The sequence below is a fragment of the Rhamphochromis sp. 'chilingali' genome, assembly GCF_963969265.1.
Source record: "Rhamphochromis sp. 'chilingali' genome assembly, chromosome: 4".
NCBI lineage: Eukaryota > Metazoa > Chordata > Actinopteri > Cichliformes > Cichlidae > Rhamphochromis > Rhamphochromis sp. 'chilingali'.
In genome coordinates, this window is record NC_137948.1 from 11,578,583 (window position 1) to 11,599,658 (window position 21,076).

The 21,076-nt window shown below is 39.0% G+C and overlaps 1 protein-coding gene across 1 annotated transcript; it reads left to right on the forward strand.

Moving 5' to 3' along the window:
- The first annotated feature begins 2,971 nt into the window (after positions 1–2,971).
- Positions 2,972–6,408, forward strand: dnajb1b (DnaJ heat shock protein family (Hsp40) member B1b). The gene is made up of 3 exons (XM_080880016.1): positions 2,972–3,371; positions 4,820–5,418; positions 5,573–6,408. The coding sequence occupies exons 1-3, from the start codon at positions 3,161–3,163 to the stop codon at positions 5,804–5,806; spliced, it is 1,044 nt and encodes a 347-aa protein (XP_080736142.1). The 5' UTR covers positions 2,972–3,160; the 3' UTR covers positions 5,807–6,408.
- The last annotated feature ends 14,668 nt before the right edge of the window (positions 6,409–21,076 follow it).

Consider the following 21,076-nt stretch of genomic DNA (forward strand, 5'->3'; position numbering starts at 1 on the left):
ACGCCGATATTGTTGGATTTTTTTGTAGTCTAAAGGGCAGCTCTCTCAAGTGAACAAGAGATTGTAGAAAACGGTTTTTCCCTGCAGTCACCCGTTTTCAATTATCTAGTACTTTTTATGTTTAATTGCTTTTACTTTGGATATTTTTTGACTGGAACTACATCATTTAAACTTTAAACGTTTGCTTAGTCTTTGGGTCATCTAATCTAGCTAATGGGTCATCTTATCCCTGTAAATTAAGTGTTGTATTAATAAAGTTTGATTTTTTTAAATTACATGTCATGTGTCACTTCAATGTCTCAAATTTAATGCATTAGTGCATTTGTATGTTTTTGTTTGTCACATTACTGGTGGACTCTTTTGTCACTCCATTTCCTCTTTCAGAATCACTTTTCAACCACTCAACATTTGACCAATGGACAGCATCCTCCAAGTCGAGCAACATGCAGTTGGGATTTGTGCTTAACGCATGGTAGTGCAATTGTGTCAGTTTGCCACTGTGCATAGGTAAATACACATTATTTACCTATGTAACTTATGTTTACCTATACCTATTCACCTAGTTTTCAATAGGTGTAAAAGTGCTTCTGTGCAAGCCTCCAAAATTCTTCTGCATGCTGCTCAACATGGATGATACTGAGGGTTGGTAATAAGCAAAGGGAATGACAGCAAACCCCCCCAAAAAGGTTTAGGATTAGGTTAACTGGTGATTCTAAACTAGCCAAATCTATGAGTGTGAATGGTTGTCTCTCTCTACTCAGTGTGGTGTGTTGTTAATCTTACAATAGGCTGGCAACCTGTTCAGGGTGTACCCTGCCTCTCGTCCTATGAGAAAAAAAAATGGAGACTGCTACAGTGATTTGGGTGAGTCTTTCTGTTACCACCCTTTCAGTTTGTACTGGCAGCAGCACTCGCCTGGAAAACAGGTTTTCCTTCACACGACGAAGAAGTTTATCTTACAAATTGGAATATATTACTTTTATACAACCCAGTGCTGTCTTGCACAACAGCAAATGAAACTGAGGAAACCCACAGAGTGCAGACAGGAGTCTAGTGATACTTGTAATTAAAAAAAAAAAGATTTAGTCACGTTTTGATAAAACATAGTGAATTATATATATAGTATGGTAATGAGGAGCTATGTTACCATAAACTCCGCTGTTGCTCCAGTGCATCGTTATTTTAACTTATTAAAGTCTCTGAAACTCAAGAGAGATGGAGGCCCGTTTTACCAAAGAATATCACAGCATTTGGTGTTTTGATGATGGTGTCTGTATTAATTTGTAGTGAACCTTTCCTCAGGCAGAGGTTCTCAAACTGTGGGTTGGTTACCCACTGATAGACAAAAATGTTCACTCAATATGGTAGATTTCTATTGAGTAAATAAGAAAACTTGAGTTTGTTGATGCTATTGTGGGTTCTGTACTTAAGTCAGATTTAGCTTGGATCCTTTTTTAAAATAAGTGATTAATAATAATAATAATAATAATAATAATAATAATAATAATAATAATAATAATAATAATGAAAAGGTGGTCTTAGCAGTGGCAGCAAATCATTACATTTATGTATTATCTAGCTTCAACATTTAAATCAGTTTGTGTAAAACAGAGATTTAAAAAAATGCAGTTTAAAGAGATAAAAAAGTGGGCTTCCAGATGTGGCTACATGGTAGAATACAGCCAAGTCACAGTAACATGGCAGTTACTGTATCTCTTTCACATGTTTCTTGTCTGCTTTCCTCTGATTGAGGTAACAGGTCTAAAAAAGGCTGATCCCTCCTGATGGCACAGTGTTATTGTTACATCTTCCTGTTCACCACCAGTCAGTAAGCAGTGGATTTATTTGTCTTAAATCTGGGCCGCACCCAAGCGTGAAAGTTCCTGCCAGCAGTTCACTCAGCTTCAGATTGCATTTGGTGTGCCAAGCCAATAATCCCACGGGACATGTAGGAATGGATTTTTTCTAATGTTTGAAATATTTTAGAGTAATCAAGAGTGGTCTTGTGATCTTGTTTTGCATCAAAATAAACCTAAAGTTATGTTTATCAAGACAGCGAGGGCCGTCAAACATACCAGAAACAACTTAGTCATGGCTTTGCAGAATCTGGGGTGTGAAAATTGGAGAAAAGCCCTGAAATAAAGTTTTTCAACGAAATGGTATTCTCTGTAAAGTTACGTATTGCCAGCATTGCTACACAAGAACAAAAATGTATGGACATAAAGTACTATGCTCTTTACTTACAAATACTCTACATATAAAAATTTTATGCTTTTACGTCATTTATTTATTTGTACGGTGCTTTCTGAAACACAGTTTGTAAAAAACAAAACTCCATATTAAAGGTAAGTATATATGTTCAAGCATACAGACACAAAGTCAAATAGATGTTCTTATGTTCTAATTCTAACATACACACTTGAATGCACACATCAGATGTAAACTATGGCCAAAAATAATAGGAGAAGGATTCAGAAAAGGCTGACCTATAAAAAAGGGTTTTCAGCAGTGCCTTGAAACAGACCACTGATTCAGTTGCCCTGACAGGGTGAGAAAGGCTTCTCCAAAGTTTAGGCACTCCAACCTCAAATGAGTGATCACCTCTGGTTTTAAAATAAGATTGTTGAAGGAGACCCTGATCAGATGATCTGAGAGGCCATTTGGTGTTATAAAGCATACATACATACATACATATACATACACGAGTCTGACCATATGGGGCTTTATATGTCATTAATATAATTTTAAATAAAAACAAATTCTGCTTAATTAGCAGAAAATGTTTTCAGTAGGTTGTTCTGGAGTACTTACTGGAGTACTGATCTGGCCCTTTTGAAAGCAAATTGGGCTGTGTGTGGTCCGTAAACTAAAATATGTTTGACACTCTTGGATCAGGCATGAAACGTAGGTTGAGAAATATGTCCGACACCACATGAAGGCATCATGGCGTGACGTCCCGCTGGGCGTGTCCCTGGCGCAGCGTCACCGAGGAGATTGTTCAGGCTGGTTATGGAAAACTCTGGAAGTTTCCACACTGTTTATAAAGAAAATATGCGGGGCTGAGCGGATCGAGTTGAGTCAGGATTGAGGACGTGCGGCAGAAGTTCATCACCAGCAATTTACCAACAGCTACAACAGGTTAGACCACTGGTTGGTCAAAATGGGTAAAGACTACTATGAGATTTTGGGGATTAAGAAAGGAGCATCGGAGGACGACATCAAGAAAGCTTATCGTAAGCAGGCTCTGCGTTATCATCCTGACAAAAACAAGTCACCGGGAGCCGAGGAGAAATTCAAGGAGATTGCTGAAGCTTACGACGTTTTGAGCGACCCTAAGAAAAAAGATATATACGACCGTTTTGGCGAAGAAGGTAAGTTTTCTAAATCATGCAATATTGCGGGGCCAATAATCGTCAAGGCGCCGTCAAAATAACGTTTAACACAGTTGGAGCTACGAGCTGTCAACAAGGCTGGGTGGAAACAACAGTTCTGAACATGTGTAGACTGAACTGGGATAATCCTGTGTGTCATGGCGCTGTCCTGGCTCTCCTGTCCTCCGACCTTCAGTCAGTGGCTTGTCTCTGAGCCAGGACAGGAGAGCTGGTCTGCTGACGGCAATACTCGCATTGCATGTTTCTGCAAGAACTTGATGAAGTACGTAGAGAAGCTGGAGGGTTCTGCATCTGACGGGACAGGAAAGGGGCGGGGGGCTCGGCTTTTAGGCCCTAACGATGACTAGCTAACCTCGGTGTTGATATTTTTAGTTCACAAAAACCTGAAATGGTGGAAACTTCTACTTAAGTATTAGCACAGAGGTGTTAACATTACAACAAGCCAAAGTATAAAGCATAAAATGCTTATAGTTTAAAGTCTTCAAAGTCAACAACAAAGTAAAGATTTAAAATAAATGGATATCAATGTAAAAAATGTACATCTAAAGTATAGTGAAGTGGAAGCATAACCTTCAAGTGCTTCAGCGTTGTCCTCGTTGTACTAAGCTGCAGTCCACCATTGCTCCTATTCATGCTGTTAGACAATGATGGACATTGTGAGATTAACAGTACTCTAGCGCAAGGGTATTGGTAGAGGGGGGCAGTGCCACTCCATGCACCCAACTGGACATATCCCAGCTACTCTCATGGAATACTTAAGTTACTCCTAGTAAAGCCTGGTAAAATTGTGAAAAATCACCTACCCAGTGCACTCATGCAGTGGAAACCTCAGTTATCCCCAGTGATCACAGCATTACACAAGCATTCGTGTTGTATTTCTTCACATTCTTCTTGGTACCTCCTGAACTGAGAGCATTTCCAAATAAGGATGCTGACAAGTAATATTTTGGCACACAGTTAAACAGCAGCTGCTGTATAACTTTGGTTATACAGCAGCGGTTTGTGCCACTTTTTTTTTGGGGGGGGGGTGCTATTAATTCTAACATGACAAATGTGTTTTAGCCCTGTTTCCTGACTGATTTTAGTGTTATGCTAGTTTCACATCTGCTTTTGTACTTTAAAGGGTGTTTGCAAAATCAAAGCACAAAATAACTTTGTTCATACTATTGTTTAAATGAAAAAACATGATAAAATTCTCTTTATACCAGCATTCACGTGAACCTCATTAGTGTATGGGATATTTTAAAATCATTACTAATAAAAATCTAAAATTAGTAATTTGCATTAAATAAGTTGCACAAAAGTAAGATAATGATGACTAACAACTGTTTCTTACAAGAATAAAAAAAACAAACAAACAAACTTACTGCAGTGTGCCAAACCCAAACTGAATCCTTTTAATCTGATTGTTTCTACTATGCTTCCAGGACTGAAAGGCGGAGGCCCTACTGGTGGTGGTGGTGGTGGTCCTGGCACCTTCAGCTACACCTTCCAGGGTGACCCCCATGCCATCTTTGCAGAGTTCTTCGGTGGACGTAACCCATTTGAACAGTTCTTTGGCGGGCGGAATGGAGGCATGGATGAGGAAATGGACACTGATGAGCCATTTGCCCGCTTTGGGATGGGTGGCGGCGGAATGGGGGGAATGGGTGGGTTCCCTCGCTCCTTCAGCTCTGGTATGGGCGGTCACACTAGTGTGGTAAAGAAGCAGCAGGATCCTCCTGTAGTTCACGATCTCCGGGTGACCTTGGAGGAAGTGTTGTCAGGTTGCACCAAAAAAATGAAAATCTCACGGAAAAGGCTGAACCCTGATGGCCGAACATTAAGGAAAGAAGAGAAAATCCTAGAGGTGCAAATAAAGAAAGGCTGGAAAGAGGGCACTAAAATTACGTTTCCTAAAGAGGGAGACGAGACTCCTACAAACATTCCAGCTGACATTGCATTTGTGTTGAAAGACAAGCCACATCCAGTGTTCAAACGTGACGGCTCTGACATCATTTACACCGCTAAGATCTCACTCAGAGATGTAAGTAAGAGTACATATAACTTTAAAAATACATTTTCAATGTTTGTTTTTTTTTGTTTTTTTTTTAATCAATTTAAATGTTAACTAAATGACATATGAAGTTAACTGGAATTCCTAATGTTTTTCTTCTTTATCTTATCTTCTGATTCTCCAGGCTTTGTGTGGCTGTACAGTCAATGCACCCACAGTAGATGGCAGAACAGTCACTGTGTCATCAACAGATATTGTGCATCCGGGGATGAAGCGACGAATTAGTGGAGAAGGGCTACCTTATCCCAAACGACCTGATCGTCGGGGAGACCTAATAGTAGAGTATGAGGTCAGGTTCCCAGAGCGGCTCACTCAGAGCGCGCGGGACACAATTGCTCAGGTCCTTCCTCGATCTTAAAAAAGACAATCATACCAACAAAACGAAAACAAAGCTGCCAATATAAATGTTTTCAAACATCACGTGGTTACTCGTGGCGGTTAAACTCACTCCAGCCAATATAGGACAAACTGATGAGTCAGATCATCCTCGGTCTACTTGATCATCTGTAGTGTCAGAACCACCTTTTGGAACACGCTTACCTGAATGGGTGAAGCAATTCACATACTAGAATGTAAATATATGACCGATACTGTGTGGTGTTTGATTTACTGAATATTATATTTTGATGACACTGAGTGTATATAAAATTCATGTGCACTATTCTGCGGGAGCTCTTGTTCATTCTAAAAGTCTCATTAAGAAGTTTTTATTTTTTTGTAAGAAATTGCAACAGGAACGTTTCCATTGCAATGTTTACATAGTTAGTATAGAGGTCTTATAACATTTCTAATGATAGATAAAAAGTTTCCTTTTCTGAGAGACTTGCTTCTTGACATCAAGAGATTTTATGTGTGTTTGAATGAGTGGTGTTGCAGTTGATGCTGTAAGGAGTGACATTTAAATCACAAGTGTTGTGCTATCTTTGGACAATAAAGACATTAAAATTGTTTAATGTTAAAGAGAGTAGTCTTACTGTTTTTGTTTGTTTGGTTTTTTTATTGCTCTGTGAGTATTTCAAAATAATGTCTGCTATTCTACAGAGATGAAAGGAACACTATGAGGGGAACTGTCCGAGTCTCCTACATTCACTAAGTGCGATGTCACTTTTGACTAACAAGGTTTAAATTCAAAGTCTTGTCTGCTGCCGCTATAAATATGCATACCGGTACTTAATTCTATAATTTAATCTCTTTGAAATTTTGCCTTTGTAAACCACCACAGTTAAGTTTAAATCAAACAGCATATAACTAAAGTGCCGACTATAAGATACATCTCAAGGGGTTTAACCATTGTATTAACATTGTATTAATGGGCGTGCAACTTTTTTTTTTCTTTTTTTTTTTTTTAATAAATATTTCCCCAGTTTTAGAGGTTCAAAAGTAACTGGATTGTTGGCTGATAGGTTCCATGGTCTGAGTCCTGTTCTCTTGTTACTTTTATGACAAATTAAGCAGATTAAAGATCTGGAATTAATTCTAGGTTTTGAGCTTGTATATGATAACTTTCACTTGAACTCTAAATATGAGGTCTAAAAAATATTGATAAAAGCTTTGAAAGCCACTATTAATCTGAATCCAGAGAAAACCTAGCACATTTTCCATTTTAATCATTTTAAGATGATTTTTTTTTTTGTAATACTAGGATGGAAATCAAGTCCACAAACAATGTCAAGAACCCAAAGGTTTGTTTACACCATTGTGGTTCCCAACTCAACTGGGATAGGCTCATGTGATTGACTTGCTTTTGAAGAATACCATTTCTGTCACGGCTGCACAGCAGTCGTGTGGTGAATTGAGTAAAGGATCCAAGATGCAGGCACTGACTGGGGTGCGAGTGAATATTTATTTGCAGAGGTGATAAGGGGACAAAATCAGGAGGAGCAGAGCGGGGAGTAAACCAACCTAAACTGGGGAAAACTAAAGAACTCAACTTAAACCAAACACGCACAGGGGGAGGAACAAAATACACAATGAAAGATGGCGGAGAGACGCAGACTAAACACCAGGTTACACAGAATGATGCAGACGGACACGGAGTTAAACAGACGACGCGACAGAGAGCACAGGAAAACACAGGGCTAAAATACACGGGGAGTAATCAGGGAATGGGCCACAGGAGGGAGACACAGCTGGGAGCAATAAGGCTAACGAGACAGGGGAGAGGTAAAACTGAACACACTGACATGAGACATGAACTTTCAGAATAAAACAGGAAACTAACAGACACAGAGAATCAGACAGGACACTGAACATGACAGGCAGACTCATGAGCAGACACAATAACACCATGGACAGACAGAGGGAACACAGAGAAGTGGGAGCAGGCAGGCAAAGAACAGAAACCTAACAAATGGCAAAATCACAACAGAATACACACTCGGAATGAACAAAAGCATAAGGAAACACAAAACACTGAGTCCTCAGACTCAGGACCATGACAATTTCTTTGCTTTAAGAAATTTTTGGGTTTCTTTTACAGTATGTTTTTTATCAGTTTGCAATGTGACTCACGACCTGATCAGTTTTGCAGCATTTGGCTGAATCTGAGTAGAGTATAGCTCTGTACACATCAAGATTCATCCTGCTGCCTCTATCAGTAGTCACATCATCAGTAAACACTAGTGACCTAGTTCCACTGGCAGTCATACATCCCATTAGATTACCTTTACCAGAGGCCAACATAAGTTAAACAAGGATATCATTCTGTTATCTGGATTCATAAGACAAAACTACACCATGATAAAAATGTAAGCAGGTTAAACACATAATACAGTAACACTGCTGTAGGTGAATCAGAGGCATGAAGTTCACACTGACGCCTCTGTCTTTCTAAATGGAGGGACAGTAACTGCATGTGTATATGTAAGTGTGTAAAAAATTATAGTAAGATTAACAGCAACAGTATTTTGTCTATATCCGCCATTGTAGCAATTTTGTCTCGTAAACAATAACGTGGCGCACAGCATGACGTCAAAAAGGTGCACACCTTTGACGTTTCGTGACTCTATTTTCCTCATCCACGCATAAACGCAAAAACTGAGTTTTCGAAAATCTTTACCCTGGCAGGAGGTTTTATAAATATCAGTTTTCAGTGATACTAAATGCAGTTTACGTGTGGACGAAAGGACCAAATGCATAGAAAAAGCTGTGTTTTCAAAAATATCCGTGTACATGTGGATGTAGCCCTAGAGAGGATGAAGGGAATTGTTGATTCACAACTACGAGATGAACAAGCAGGCTTCTAACAGAACCGATCATGCACAGATCAGATCACAACATTATGCATCATAATTGAACAGTCTTTGGAGAAGGCATTTGACAGTGTGGACCAGGGACGATTCTAGGATCAGAGCTTTGGGGGTGCTGAGCACCCGGAGAGCTGCCCAGCCAGGCAAGATAAACCTGTCTCTGTCAGTCCCTGCATCCTTAAATGTTGTCCCGAGTTCTGTCTGACTGTCACTTTGGTGCATTTAAACCCCTGTTCCTCCCTGTCCTCATCGCCTGTTGTCTTCGTCTCCGTTATCAGTCATCATAATTTTACCATCTCTGTGCAAGTCTGCAAATTTCTTTATTAATATAAGATTCCTAAATTCATCAAGTCTCTCTGTGCCTGGGTCCTCGTCACAAAACATGACATCACTGTTTTGTACATTTTAACACAATTTAATCCCCACATTTGTGAAAGAAAAGCAAAACACTTTTTTAAAAAGTCTGTAACAAAACCATCAAATCTGATCAAGGTTATTTAAATGCTGCAAAAGAAGAATGGATTGTAATAAAAAAAAAAATACATATAGTTCCTTAATTACTGGGGGAGAATTATGAATGATGCTCATAGTGAGTAAAAAGTAAACAGTGCATTTTTTGGACAGAGATTCACTTTTAATGTGTTTGTATAATATAATACAGATACATAAAAAACACTCCCAAAACAGAATTATTTCAAATAAATTATTACAAAATATTAATAAAAACTATAAAAATGGAGGCAACTTTGCCTGTGGTAGAATGTATACAATGTATACAGGCACTTACACCTCTGCTCCGCTGTGTCTCAGCCACCATCGCTCTGGCAGCAAGAGTGCTAAAGCCAGAGTAGGGGAGAGGCGAGCTGGAACAAACCATTTTGGGAGGGGGGGTTATCTATACTTTTGTTGTTACAATGTTATGTCGCAAACAAGTACAGTACTGTATGCTTTTTATATTTTTAGTAGTGTGTCACACAAACAGCAAATATTGTCAAAAAAACGTAAGAAATCTTTGGGGGTGCCCCCAAAAATGGGCTAAAATCGCACCTGGTGTGGACTGAGAGGGCCATTGGAACTTCCTCCAGCATACTACAGCATCCCAGCCAAGATGGTCAACATGATCAAGGGCTCATATTAGGTCATGACCTGAAGAGTAATCCACGAAGGGCAACTCACCAACAGCTTCCAGGTGAAGACCGGAGACCGACAAGGATGCCTGCTTGTCTGTTTGTCGTCATCAACTGGATCATGAAGACTTCCACCAGTGAATGCAGGAATGGAATTTAGTGGACCCTTTGGAGTCAGCTTGATGACTTAGACATTCCTGACGACCTGCCACTTCTTTCTCACAGCCAGCAGCAGATGCAAAAAAAAGACCAATGCACTGGCAGCTATATCAGCACATGGTGGACTCATCATCAACAAGAAGAAAACCCAAATTCTCAAGATCAACTCCAATAGCAACAACCCAAGCATCCTTAATGGAAGTCCTCTAGAGCAGCGGTCCCCAACCTTTTTTGCGCCATGGACCGGTTTATGCCCACAATATTTTCACGGACCTGCCTTTAAGGTGTCGTGGATAAATACAACAAAATAAAACTATTACCGGTACCGAAAAAAAAGAAGATTTATTCATAACACACGTGAAAAGACCCAGGGAAACCGAGTTAACGATAAAAACGATAACAAAATAACGCTGAAAACCGATAAAAACCCTGAAAACCATACATTTCACACCTGAGCTTCAACTCTCGCGACCCGGTACCAAACGACTCACGGACCGGTACCGGTCCGAGGCCCGAGGGTTGGGGACCGCTGCTCTAGAGGAAGTACACTGTTTCCCCTACTTGGGCAGCATCATCAACCAACAAGGTGGAACCGATGCAGATGTCAAGGCAAGGATTGGCAAAACAATAGTCACCTTCATCCACATCAAGAACATCTGGGCATCCAACGTGAAGTCAGTACTGCTGTACGGGGATGACACCTGGGAAAAAAAAGACCTCAAAAAAATAAACATTCCTCAATAGCTGTCTCAAAAGGAACCCCCACATTTGTTGGCCAGACACCATCAGCAACATCAACCTATGGGAAAGAACCTGTCGACTCCCAATAGAGGAAGAAATCAGGAAGAAAAGATGGTGCTGGGTAGGGCACACTCTACACAAACCACCAGCCAACATCACCAGGCAGGCTTGACTGCACCTGCAGTGGTTATTACTTAGATTTGCTTCTTTTTCATTTACATTTCGAATTTGATGTTCATCCCAATGTTGTTCATTTATGGCCTTTATTCAGAATCCGGACTAGTTCTGACATCTCTGAATAATGCTTTCTTTATTATCAAAATATATGCACATGATAACCATTTCACAAAAGAAATTTTAATTTTATTTATTGAACCCATGTATTTCTGCACAGGATGTTAACATTTGTCCTAATTCAATAAAAGTATTAGTAGAAGGTTATTTAATTTTTTTATTTTGTGTTGTGGGTCGTTTTTACCCGACTACATGCTAAAGCATAGACATATGGTAAAAAAAAACTTCCTAAAAGTCATATCTTTATTTCAGTTTTATACATTGCACATCACAGATTTTGCTCACAACATGCACAGGGTTTGTACGGGTGCTTGAAATCTTGAAAATGCTTGAATTTAATGTTGCATTTTTTAAGGTTTGAAAAGTGCTTGAATTTCACATGTGGTGCTTGAAAGTGTAACTGTATTTCATTCACCACAAATAACTATCTGATTGAATAGTTTTCTTATCAGATGGAAAAATAAAATGAGTCGCAAAATGTAAAAGCAAAATTTCCCTGCCTGGGCTGTCTTGCGCCTCTGGCTGTATCCCAACTCAGAGTCTGCAGCCTCAAAGTACACAGCCTCAACGGTCCTAAAGGGCCGCGTACTCAAAGACCGCTAAGGCCGGAAGTGCGAGGCTTGCATGGGACGGTCTAGCCTCCGTCGAGCTACCCAGGTTGCCTAGCAACCATGATACTAACAGCTGGAAACGTGTCATACAGCTTTGTTTGACAGAAATGAAGGAGAACACATTTAGTTCATTTGTTTCTACATGAGCTCTGTGTGATTTAATAAGTATCTGAGGCTTAGACCACGGGACTGTAAAAACATGATTGTTGGGTTTCATTTCTGTACTGAACTGTCATGGTCTGGGTGGGCACCTGCAGGTCTCCGACAGCGGCCCCTCCTCCTTTAGGCGGAGTTCGGTTGCTCCTCCCTGGCTGTCCACCTGTGAGCAATTATGCCAGCAGTATATCAGACCTGCGCTCTCAACCATTCATCGCCTGAGTATCTGCTATCCCCATGTTAGTCAAGTGGAGCATCATAACTCTGTCCTGAAGCCGTGTGATGACTTACTTGTTCTTCTTGTTCTCAGAGGTAGCACCTGGAGTGGAGATCTTGTCTCCCTCACTCCCGCCTTCCTGGACCTGGGCCGCCTGCTGCTGACACGACGTGGTCTGCCGGCCCACCACTCACTTACTTGCCTCCCCACGTCTCGACCGTTTCCGGGCCTTCCGCCCCACCTGTCCCCTCCACCTGAAACCAAGTAAGACAACTCAATTCAACTGTGGAGGATCGTTGATTGTCTGCTGGATCCCACTGACCGTGATCTCCTCTTATTCCAGTGCCCCGGCCCCTACCTAGTCCTGTTTCTACCTCCCCGCTGCCTCTGCTGTTCAGCCGTTCCCTAGAGGTGTCTAGGTCGCCCTCCATTATCTTAGATAATCCTACGCGCCACTAGTGTGGTGGCGTCGCTTTGTTTTTTGCTTTTGTTTGCCTGTGGGCGGAAATAAATCATTTATTCCCTATCGTCTCGCTTCCGGGTTGGTTTCTGCACCTGTGTCCATCTCTGTTCCCTCGTGCCGCTGGGCCGTGACACTGAACAGTCATTTTAAGATTAGCTAGTGAATAACAATTAGCTAATGTTGTTCATGAGACTAAAGTCATGGTAATGTAAATATAATATGGCCAATATTATAGTTATTATATTAATCATTATTAGTCATTACAGCAGGGAGTTTGAACTCCGTGTCAAATACTGAGCTTCAATAAAGATTCAAGTTGCATTTATTCATTGTTCCTATCACCTTAAATCTTCACTCAAAGACGAGTATCTTTGACACTGTATATATAGGTGTATTGTACATAAGAGACAAATATTGTTCGTTTTATATGTTGGCATTACTAAATGTGGTTCAATGCTTACATATATGTGTAAAAAGCAAATGTACGAGCTGTGATAACTGTTTCTGATAGAATGAAGAGTAGACTGATATATAAAACATTCCTTCATTGGGTGAGAAAATGATACCATGTCATAACTGCTTTACGTCATACAGAATAGATATCAGAGCCTTAAACAGGCTGACTTCTGCTAAATGGGTCAAACTGGGCAGAAAGTATACAAACACATAACATCCTTATAGAATATGATGTAACACTATAGATCAACTTACCTCAGAATATATAAAGCATATAAACAATTACAGCAATATGATGCAACAAACACAGCAGTGCTACTAATCCAAAATACTCAAAGTTTCATAGAACTGAAACAGACATCTATTTTTAGGTCCATTCTGCTGCTGATACATAATTTATTTTTTCTGAATATTAAACTTGTTGCTGTCTTTCATAGTTCGACACCACCAGCAATATAACATAGCTAACATTAACAGTGCAGTGAATCCTGCTGGTGCCGTGATATTCAGGACTGCAAACCGAGCAGCATCACTGACTTTCAGCTTGTTGTGTTTGTGGATATATGACTGACTTTAATTATCCATAAAATCATCACATTCTCTGTAAGATTAAGGTCAGCTATTGTATTATTATATTTTAAAGGCTTTAAAACCAAGTAAACACTGAAAGTACAAACACCGCTAATGGCAAATAACTTTGCTGACATGTGGCCAACAGTAATGTTTTAATGTTCCTCATTATTAAACATTTTCACATAAATGAGTGACATAATATTCAGTACTTAAAGGCTGCTGACCCTGAATTGGGATACAGCCAGAGTGTTTTGATACGTGAGAGATTTGTGACGTTTACCATGTTTGGAGTCTCAAGTTAGTGTGTTGTCTTGTGCAGAGATGGGCAGTAACATGTTACTGTAATCTGATTACTTTTTCAAGTAACGAGTAAAGTAAGGGATTACTATTGCAAAATTGGTAATTAGATTACCGTTACTTTCCCGTAGGAATGCTGCGTTACTAAAACCGTGATTTTTTTGCGAGAATGTCTCATGACAGTGACATAAGCGAGTGAGCCGCTGGTGACAACAGCTGTGTGCAGATCAACAATGGATCATAAATCGATTGTGGGAGAGAGTATGAGCGTGCAGCGTTTAAAGCGTGGAAGTACTGACCTTATTTTGAGTTTGATTCCATAAAAAGTGACAAAAACATTAGTGTCCGTTGTGCGTGGGAAGAAAACTTTTTACAGCGAAAAACCCTAAACTTCCAAGCAAGCACCGAGTGCGCAACGACGTAATGGGAAATTCACAGAGAAACTCGCGGATTCTTCAACTGACCGCGGCACACCTGCACCAGGGTAAACCTCCGCCTACCGCGGTCCTGCTTTACAGGTGAAAATAGAGCAACAGGGCCGCTGAGTCTTTGACTTTATTTATTTTCTGCTGTGTTTCACTTGCATCTATTTGAAAGACTGAGTGTAAACACAAAAAATATTTTATTTTATGTGCTGGAATGTGCAGAAAATAGGTTTAAATGTTAAACTAATTTATTCAAGTCAGAGAATGTTGCATACAATAAAATTTTTGCTTGATGCATAAAGTTAAAAGATTAAAACTAATTAAACAAGTTAAAAAAAGAGACTTTTCCATTTGATTACATTTTGTATGATGGATTATGCAGAAAAAGTAGAATTGGGCTGAAAGATCTATCACTTTATCACCTCTTCAGGTTGTAAATCGTGTTTTTAAAAAGTAACTAAGTAACTAAGTAATTAATTACTTTTGAAAATAAGTAATCAGTAAAGTAACGGGATTACTTTTTGGGGGAAGTAATCAGTAATTAGTTACTGATTACTTTTTTCAAGTAACTTGACCAACACTGGTCTTGTGTAGTTAGTGTGTAGTGTAGTCGTTGTTTTGTTTTGTGTGTCAGTTCTACTAGTGGAAAAGCTTGAAAAGGGATGTTGAAAGTGCTTAAAAAGTGCTTGAATTTGGCCCTGAAAAAGGCGTATGAACCCTGCATGCAGGACTAATTTGGACTAAATCAAAAGGGCCGTGCAGCCCTGGTTCACTCAAGGTAATGTCTGTAAAACATAAATATAATAAGTAAATTTCTTAATAAAGTTATAATATTAAGATATTGAGAAGACAAGGCATTTCAGTTTCTTAGTTAATAATAGAGATAGCAATGCCAAGAAGATGCCTTGGATTGGCCCCTTCTCATCCCAGTTAGTTAGAGTTCATTGGGAGTATTTAATGAACATGAGTATGATTTTCTTATATAGCTGTGGTTTGAATGGCTACTTTGCAATATGAAAGAATCCTCAGACTGTCCTCTGATACCCGTGACATGGTCAGCAGAGTCTGCTTGTTGAGTTTGATGCCCTTGAGCTTAATGGACTGTATGTACTAAAACAAATGGAAGAGCCAGTGGTGAAGAGTTCATACCCTGAAAGAGTCATGAACTAATTCTTCTTAGAAGACTGATGAAGGCTTCCATATGGCATGTTCCCTGTTTCTTTCTCCCTCTTTTTTTTAGCTAAAGAGGGACGGTCAAACAACATCATGCCCATTTAATAATGACAGTAGCTGAAGGCAAACAAGATGCAATCATTTCTTGGTACAATCACAGCTTTGTAGCTTTACTCAATCTTTGAGCAGTGAATCAGATGACTAATTTGAGGCGGACTGCTAGACATTTCTGCTGCGCTATTTATTTTTTTTACTTATCTTATTTTCTACTCGGATAAAAAAATGAAGCCCCTTCATGTCCTCGTGTCTTTTTGCTTCTCAGGTGAGTTTTGATCAGTTCTATCCAGAGGCATTTGTTTTAATCAGTAAAAGCTATATTCTATTTTAATGTGTACTTATACATGAATTGAAGTGAAGAAATAAATGCAATATGTGTAGGTGAATCATTTTTTGGAGTTATCTTCATGGCATTTTCTTAAATGAAAATGGATCTTTTTGATCTGTTAGAGCAGTTTTGAAATTGTCAGGTCATCTCCAGTAATTTCAAAAATAAATAGAATATTTTACTTTTAATGAATGTCTGATTAATTAAATTTATGTGAATTATGAGGCTATTCTGAATACAATCAAAGATTGCTCTAATATGATGTATAGACTTTAACTGGTTTTTATTTGTAATGCAGTGCAGTGACTTTGAATCTTGATTAAACTCTAAAAAAAGATAAAAACTAATTTTTGCAATTGTTTGCAATGCATGCAATATAATCATAATGTTAAGCCATCAAAAGCGATCTTATTCAGTATAGTTGAATGTACTACTCTTATTATATTATCATTAATATAATTAATGATATAAATATCATTAATATCATCTTAAATTGATATGTACAACAAGAGAGTAAGTTAAGATGTTTGGTGTGATCATTTTTGTGTTATATTAATTATAAGTTACAGTCATACAATTCTTAATATTTTTGCTTTTTTAACTTTATTACTTACATATTTATAATGAAATGGCAACATAATATTATGATAGAATAGAATTGAGTGGGGAAATGTTGTTATTTCAATGCAATGAATTGCAAGTATAATAAATTATGAAGTAGTCTGTATTTTATATATATTTTAAATTTAGTCTTCAGTCACATTTTGGTTAAGTTTATGAAAGAACCATGGTTTGGGTTAAAATAGTCCCTTTCAAAAATAGTAAACAAATATCAGAGAGCTTGTCTGGCAGAAATCAGTTAAACTGTTTATCTTTTCATCAATGTTTTTATAATGCTTGAGGATACTTAACTCTGGCTGTGAAATAAAAGGTTTCTTTGTTTAGCCTCTTCTCTGCATGGATATGCATTTTTTTCCTAATTTGCAGAGAATGTTTGAAGGATTAGAAGTCTACAGTGCTTTCTTTTAATGCCATTAAACTGTATTTTATAATTTCCTTGACTCAAACCAACAGTTAACTATGGTATATCAGTTGATCTTATTTTTATAGCAGAGCAGCACTCTCCTCAGTGCATTTTATATCATAAGGTAAAGCTAAAGAGAATGGTTCCCTTGGAAAGAAAGAAACTCACCGGTGTTAGACTCAGGGGGAAAAAAGCATGAACCATTTGGGGTGAGGAGAAAATGGAAAGATAGAAGACAAGCATTCAGAGAAAACAAACATAAAGATCAACCCTGAGCAGGTTAGTAGGGCATGATCCATGATGTCATGTGGACATCAAGTTTCAATTTGAATGAAATGAAATGTTTTTTCCAAATGCATGAGAAGATAAAGAAGTCAGTACAGCAAGAAATATAATTTGTGTTCACCACATTTGTATGCTGGTTAGAGCCAGTGTTAAGCTGTAACCAGGCCTTTTTGTGTCAAACTGCAGCTGTGAGTATGGTGGCCTCAGAAGTGCTAGAGATGAGCGGCCGTGTTGGTGGTGAGGTCTCCATCCTCTGCTCCGGTAGCTGGAACAGAGACAGCGGTGCCAAACACAACAGCATGTATTTCTGCAAAGGAGTCTGCTCCAGCGAAAGCATTCTCATTCAGAGCGAGAGGAGGCGATCCACCGTCGCAAGTCAAGGGAGATACAGCATTAACAATGGCAGAGAAGATGGAGTCTTCAATGTGGCCATAAAGAAGCTGGAGAAAGCGGACACAGGGAGATATCGCTGTGGAGTGGAGAAAACCTTGAATGTGTTGTATCGGGAAATTAATCTCATAGTTGTAGAAGGTAGGTTAAGTTTCCTGCAGGTTTCCTCCATTGGTGCAGGTGACCCATTTTAAGGTTAAAGTTTTAACTGTAGGTTAGCATAATGCAATCATTTGACCATTTTTGTGCACTAATGTTGAGCCCACCAGTATGTGGCTGGCATTTGCAATACTTAACTAAATTAAGACTGAAATGTATATTAACTTCGTTATTAACAAAGTTAATAACAGTGTCACATGAGCACACAAGCATTATCTCTCACCAGTCTTCCTGCGTCCTCTTCTCTCAAAGCTTCCACTGTTCCCAGATCTCCTTCCTCCACTACTATCATTCCGAACAAAACAGCACTTCTGTCACATGACAGCTTTACATCCAGCACCGAGCAATCACCAGCACCATCTTCACCCTCAGATGGAAAGAGAAACAGACATGAAGCATCCCGACTCACAGGTATTTCAAGGCTGAATGGATCTGATAGCAAGCTTAACAACAACAAATACAGCATGTATGTATAGAAAAACTCTGGATAAGAATGGTTTAATCAGACTCAGATTTATACATTACACCAAAGTTGATTTTTTGGGTGCTACAGCATAGCATTGCTTCCAACTGATGGCATGAAGATACTTGCTCAGTAATAACAAAATAATGACATTCCACAGTCTTGCTTACACATTCTCCATTTCGTTGTTTTGATGTATTCATGGTGCAGATGTCATAGTTGTATTTGTGGTACTCACAATCTAGCTACAGCTGGATACCTGTCCAGGGTCTCTACCCTGACTTTTGCCCTATGATAGCTGCAATAGGCTCCAGCCCCCTGCGACCTTGATAAGGATAAGCGGAAGAGAATGGATAAAATGGACTTAAATTTTTACTTGTAATATAATAATTGTTTTAGTGGTTTGGGTTTTTGGCTTTCACCAAATGTGGCACTGTTAAAATGCCAAACATCTCCACTTTGGTCTCATCTGTCTAAGGGACATAGTTCCAGAAGTCTTAAGAACATTCAGGTGAATACCTGAATACTGCAGACCTGCAAACTGCTACAACTAGTGCAAGAGGTAGTCCCACTTACACTAGCAGCACCTGGCTACTGCTTTCTGTTAGATTTGGATTGTTGATTGTCATTTATGCTTAGAAATATTTACTTATGTATGCTTAGAGTTTTATAATTAGTTGTAGATTGGTAGAGGTTTGATCCTTAATAGTCTGCAAACTTTGTGTGCATTAGAGAGCACTCTAGGAGCATGAGAGAGGTCGTACCTTGTTTTATTGTTTTACGGTAGGATTAACGTAGCTACGTCTGTTCTAGTCTAAGTGCTTTTTGTTTAGATGAACTGCTGGACTTCCTCACCGTGTTATCTAGGGTGAACCATCTAGGGTGAGGGGGAGACTACCCTCTTCCTGACCAAGAGGACCCCCCCCCCCCCCCCCCCCCCCACACACACACACACACACACACAGTATTCTTTGTTCACATGTATACCTATGTAAGATGCTATATGTTAATGACCCTATGCATATTCATGTAACCACAATAAAAGGAGTGCTATGGGGAACCTGGCTGAGAGCCTGATGGGGGTCAAGTGGTGGAACGACACTTGGCTCCAGGCAGGTCTCCCTCATGCATGAGTAACAAGAAGAACTTTGCCTACTTCGTGTCTTGCTTGCTGTGTAATTATATTGCCTTCAACGTTCCAGCGAATAGGTTCAAGCTACAAACCTTTCACTTTCCTTCTTAATTCCCATGCAAGCATCAAACGTTTGCTTAGTTTTTCCACACAGTGCTTCTCCATTTTGGTTTAGGTTTTGTTAAATAGATAACGACACAGTGTACAATGTCATGTTTTGTAGTTCACCTGAGATAATTTTTAAATGTTGTCATAGATTAAAAAAATGTAATAAATGAAAATTTAAAGTTTTAACTATACTGTCACATTTGTCACACAAATTTTGGCAAAGTGGTACACCATAAAAGTAACTTTACTCCTAGAATACAGGGAATATTATCAACAGAATTAAACTTTAACATGACACAAGATATTGATCAGTGCTTTTTTTCCATAAAAATAAGAAGATTTAAAATGTGTTTAGGACAACTGTCTTGATTTGTTTTTTGAACCTGCTGTTCTCCAAACTAAAGGAAAGTCTTTTGTTTTGTGCAGACACTACAATGGTCATCATTGTCTCAGGGAGCTTAGCTCTTCTGGTCTGTGCCATCATCCCTGTTATTTTCTATGGACACTGGCGGAGTCACACAGGCTAGTAGCACAGGTTTAGAGACAGTAAAGTATAATAATTCCATGGCAGGGTATTGTTCAGGTACATTACAAATTTTTTTGTTTATCTCAAAAGGTCCGAACAGAGCTGAAGACAACAAGGGTGAGGTGAGTGACCATTTGTTATTCAACTATTTTAAAACTGAGTTTCCATATCTAAAGGCTGTTTCAAACACTAATGTTCACTGCTCAGAAAATAGCTACAATGGTGATTTATTCACAGGGTGATCATCGGGAGGAAAATACAGATGTTGGATCTGGTCAGGTTGCAGTGGAGCTGCAGGCCTTTGAGTCAGATGTTGCTCCAGAGACCAATGATAATTACACCTCCGAATATGCTGCCATCTACGAGGCACGAGAACCTCAAACCATGGACTGAGAAGTCTTTTTTGTCCTGACAGCTTATTTTCTTCTTTGAATTGTACATAAAAAATAAAGTAAACTATTTGACTCTAATTCTTTGAGAGATTTTTCATATTTCTATATTTGAATTTGGAGCCTTTAGTTGGTTTTATATCATAAACAATAAGCTGAGACATTAGAAACATGAACAACAGCATAAAGAACTATGATTAACAACTAAAGGTTGTATTTCTAAACATAAATTCAAAGTGGTATCATAGTCATACCAAATCATGGTCCGACACACAAGCGGTATATTCAACCTTTACACTTTTTTCTAGCAGCCTTTACAGAATGTGGCCTTAGGTCACATTTATTTCATTTAGCTTGTCTGTTACTTGCTGTCACATCACATGGCTTACTTAAACCTACAGAAAGGAAATAGAAGAGTGACTTTGGATGTTTGTATACAGATTATTTAGATGGACATCATACATGCAGTATAATGCAGCATAGGTGTACAGGGAGTGCAGAATTATTAGGCAAATGAGTATTTTGTCCACATCATCCTCTTCATGCATGTTGTCTTACTCCAAGTTGTATAGGCTCTAAAGCCTACTACCAATTAAGCATATTAGGTGATGTGCATCTCTGTAATGAGAAGGGGTGTGGTCTAATGACATCAACACCCTATATCAGGTGTGCATAATTATTAGGCAACGTCCTTTCCTTTGGCAAAATGGGTCAAAAGAAGGACTTGACAGGCTCAGAAAAGTCAAAAATAGTGAGATGTCTTGCAGAGGGATGCGGCAGTCTCAAAATTGCAAAGCTTCTGAAGCGTGATCATCGAACAATCAAGC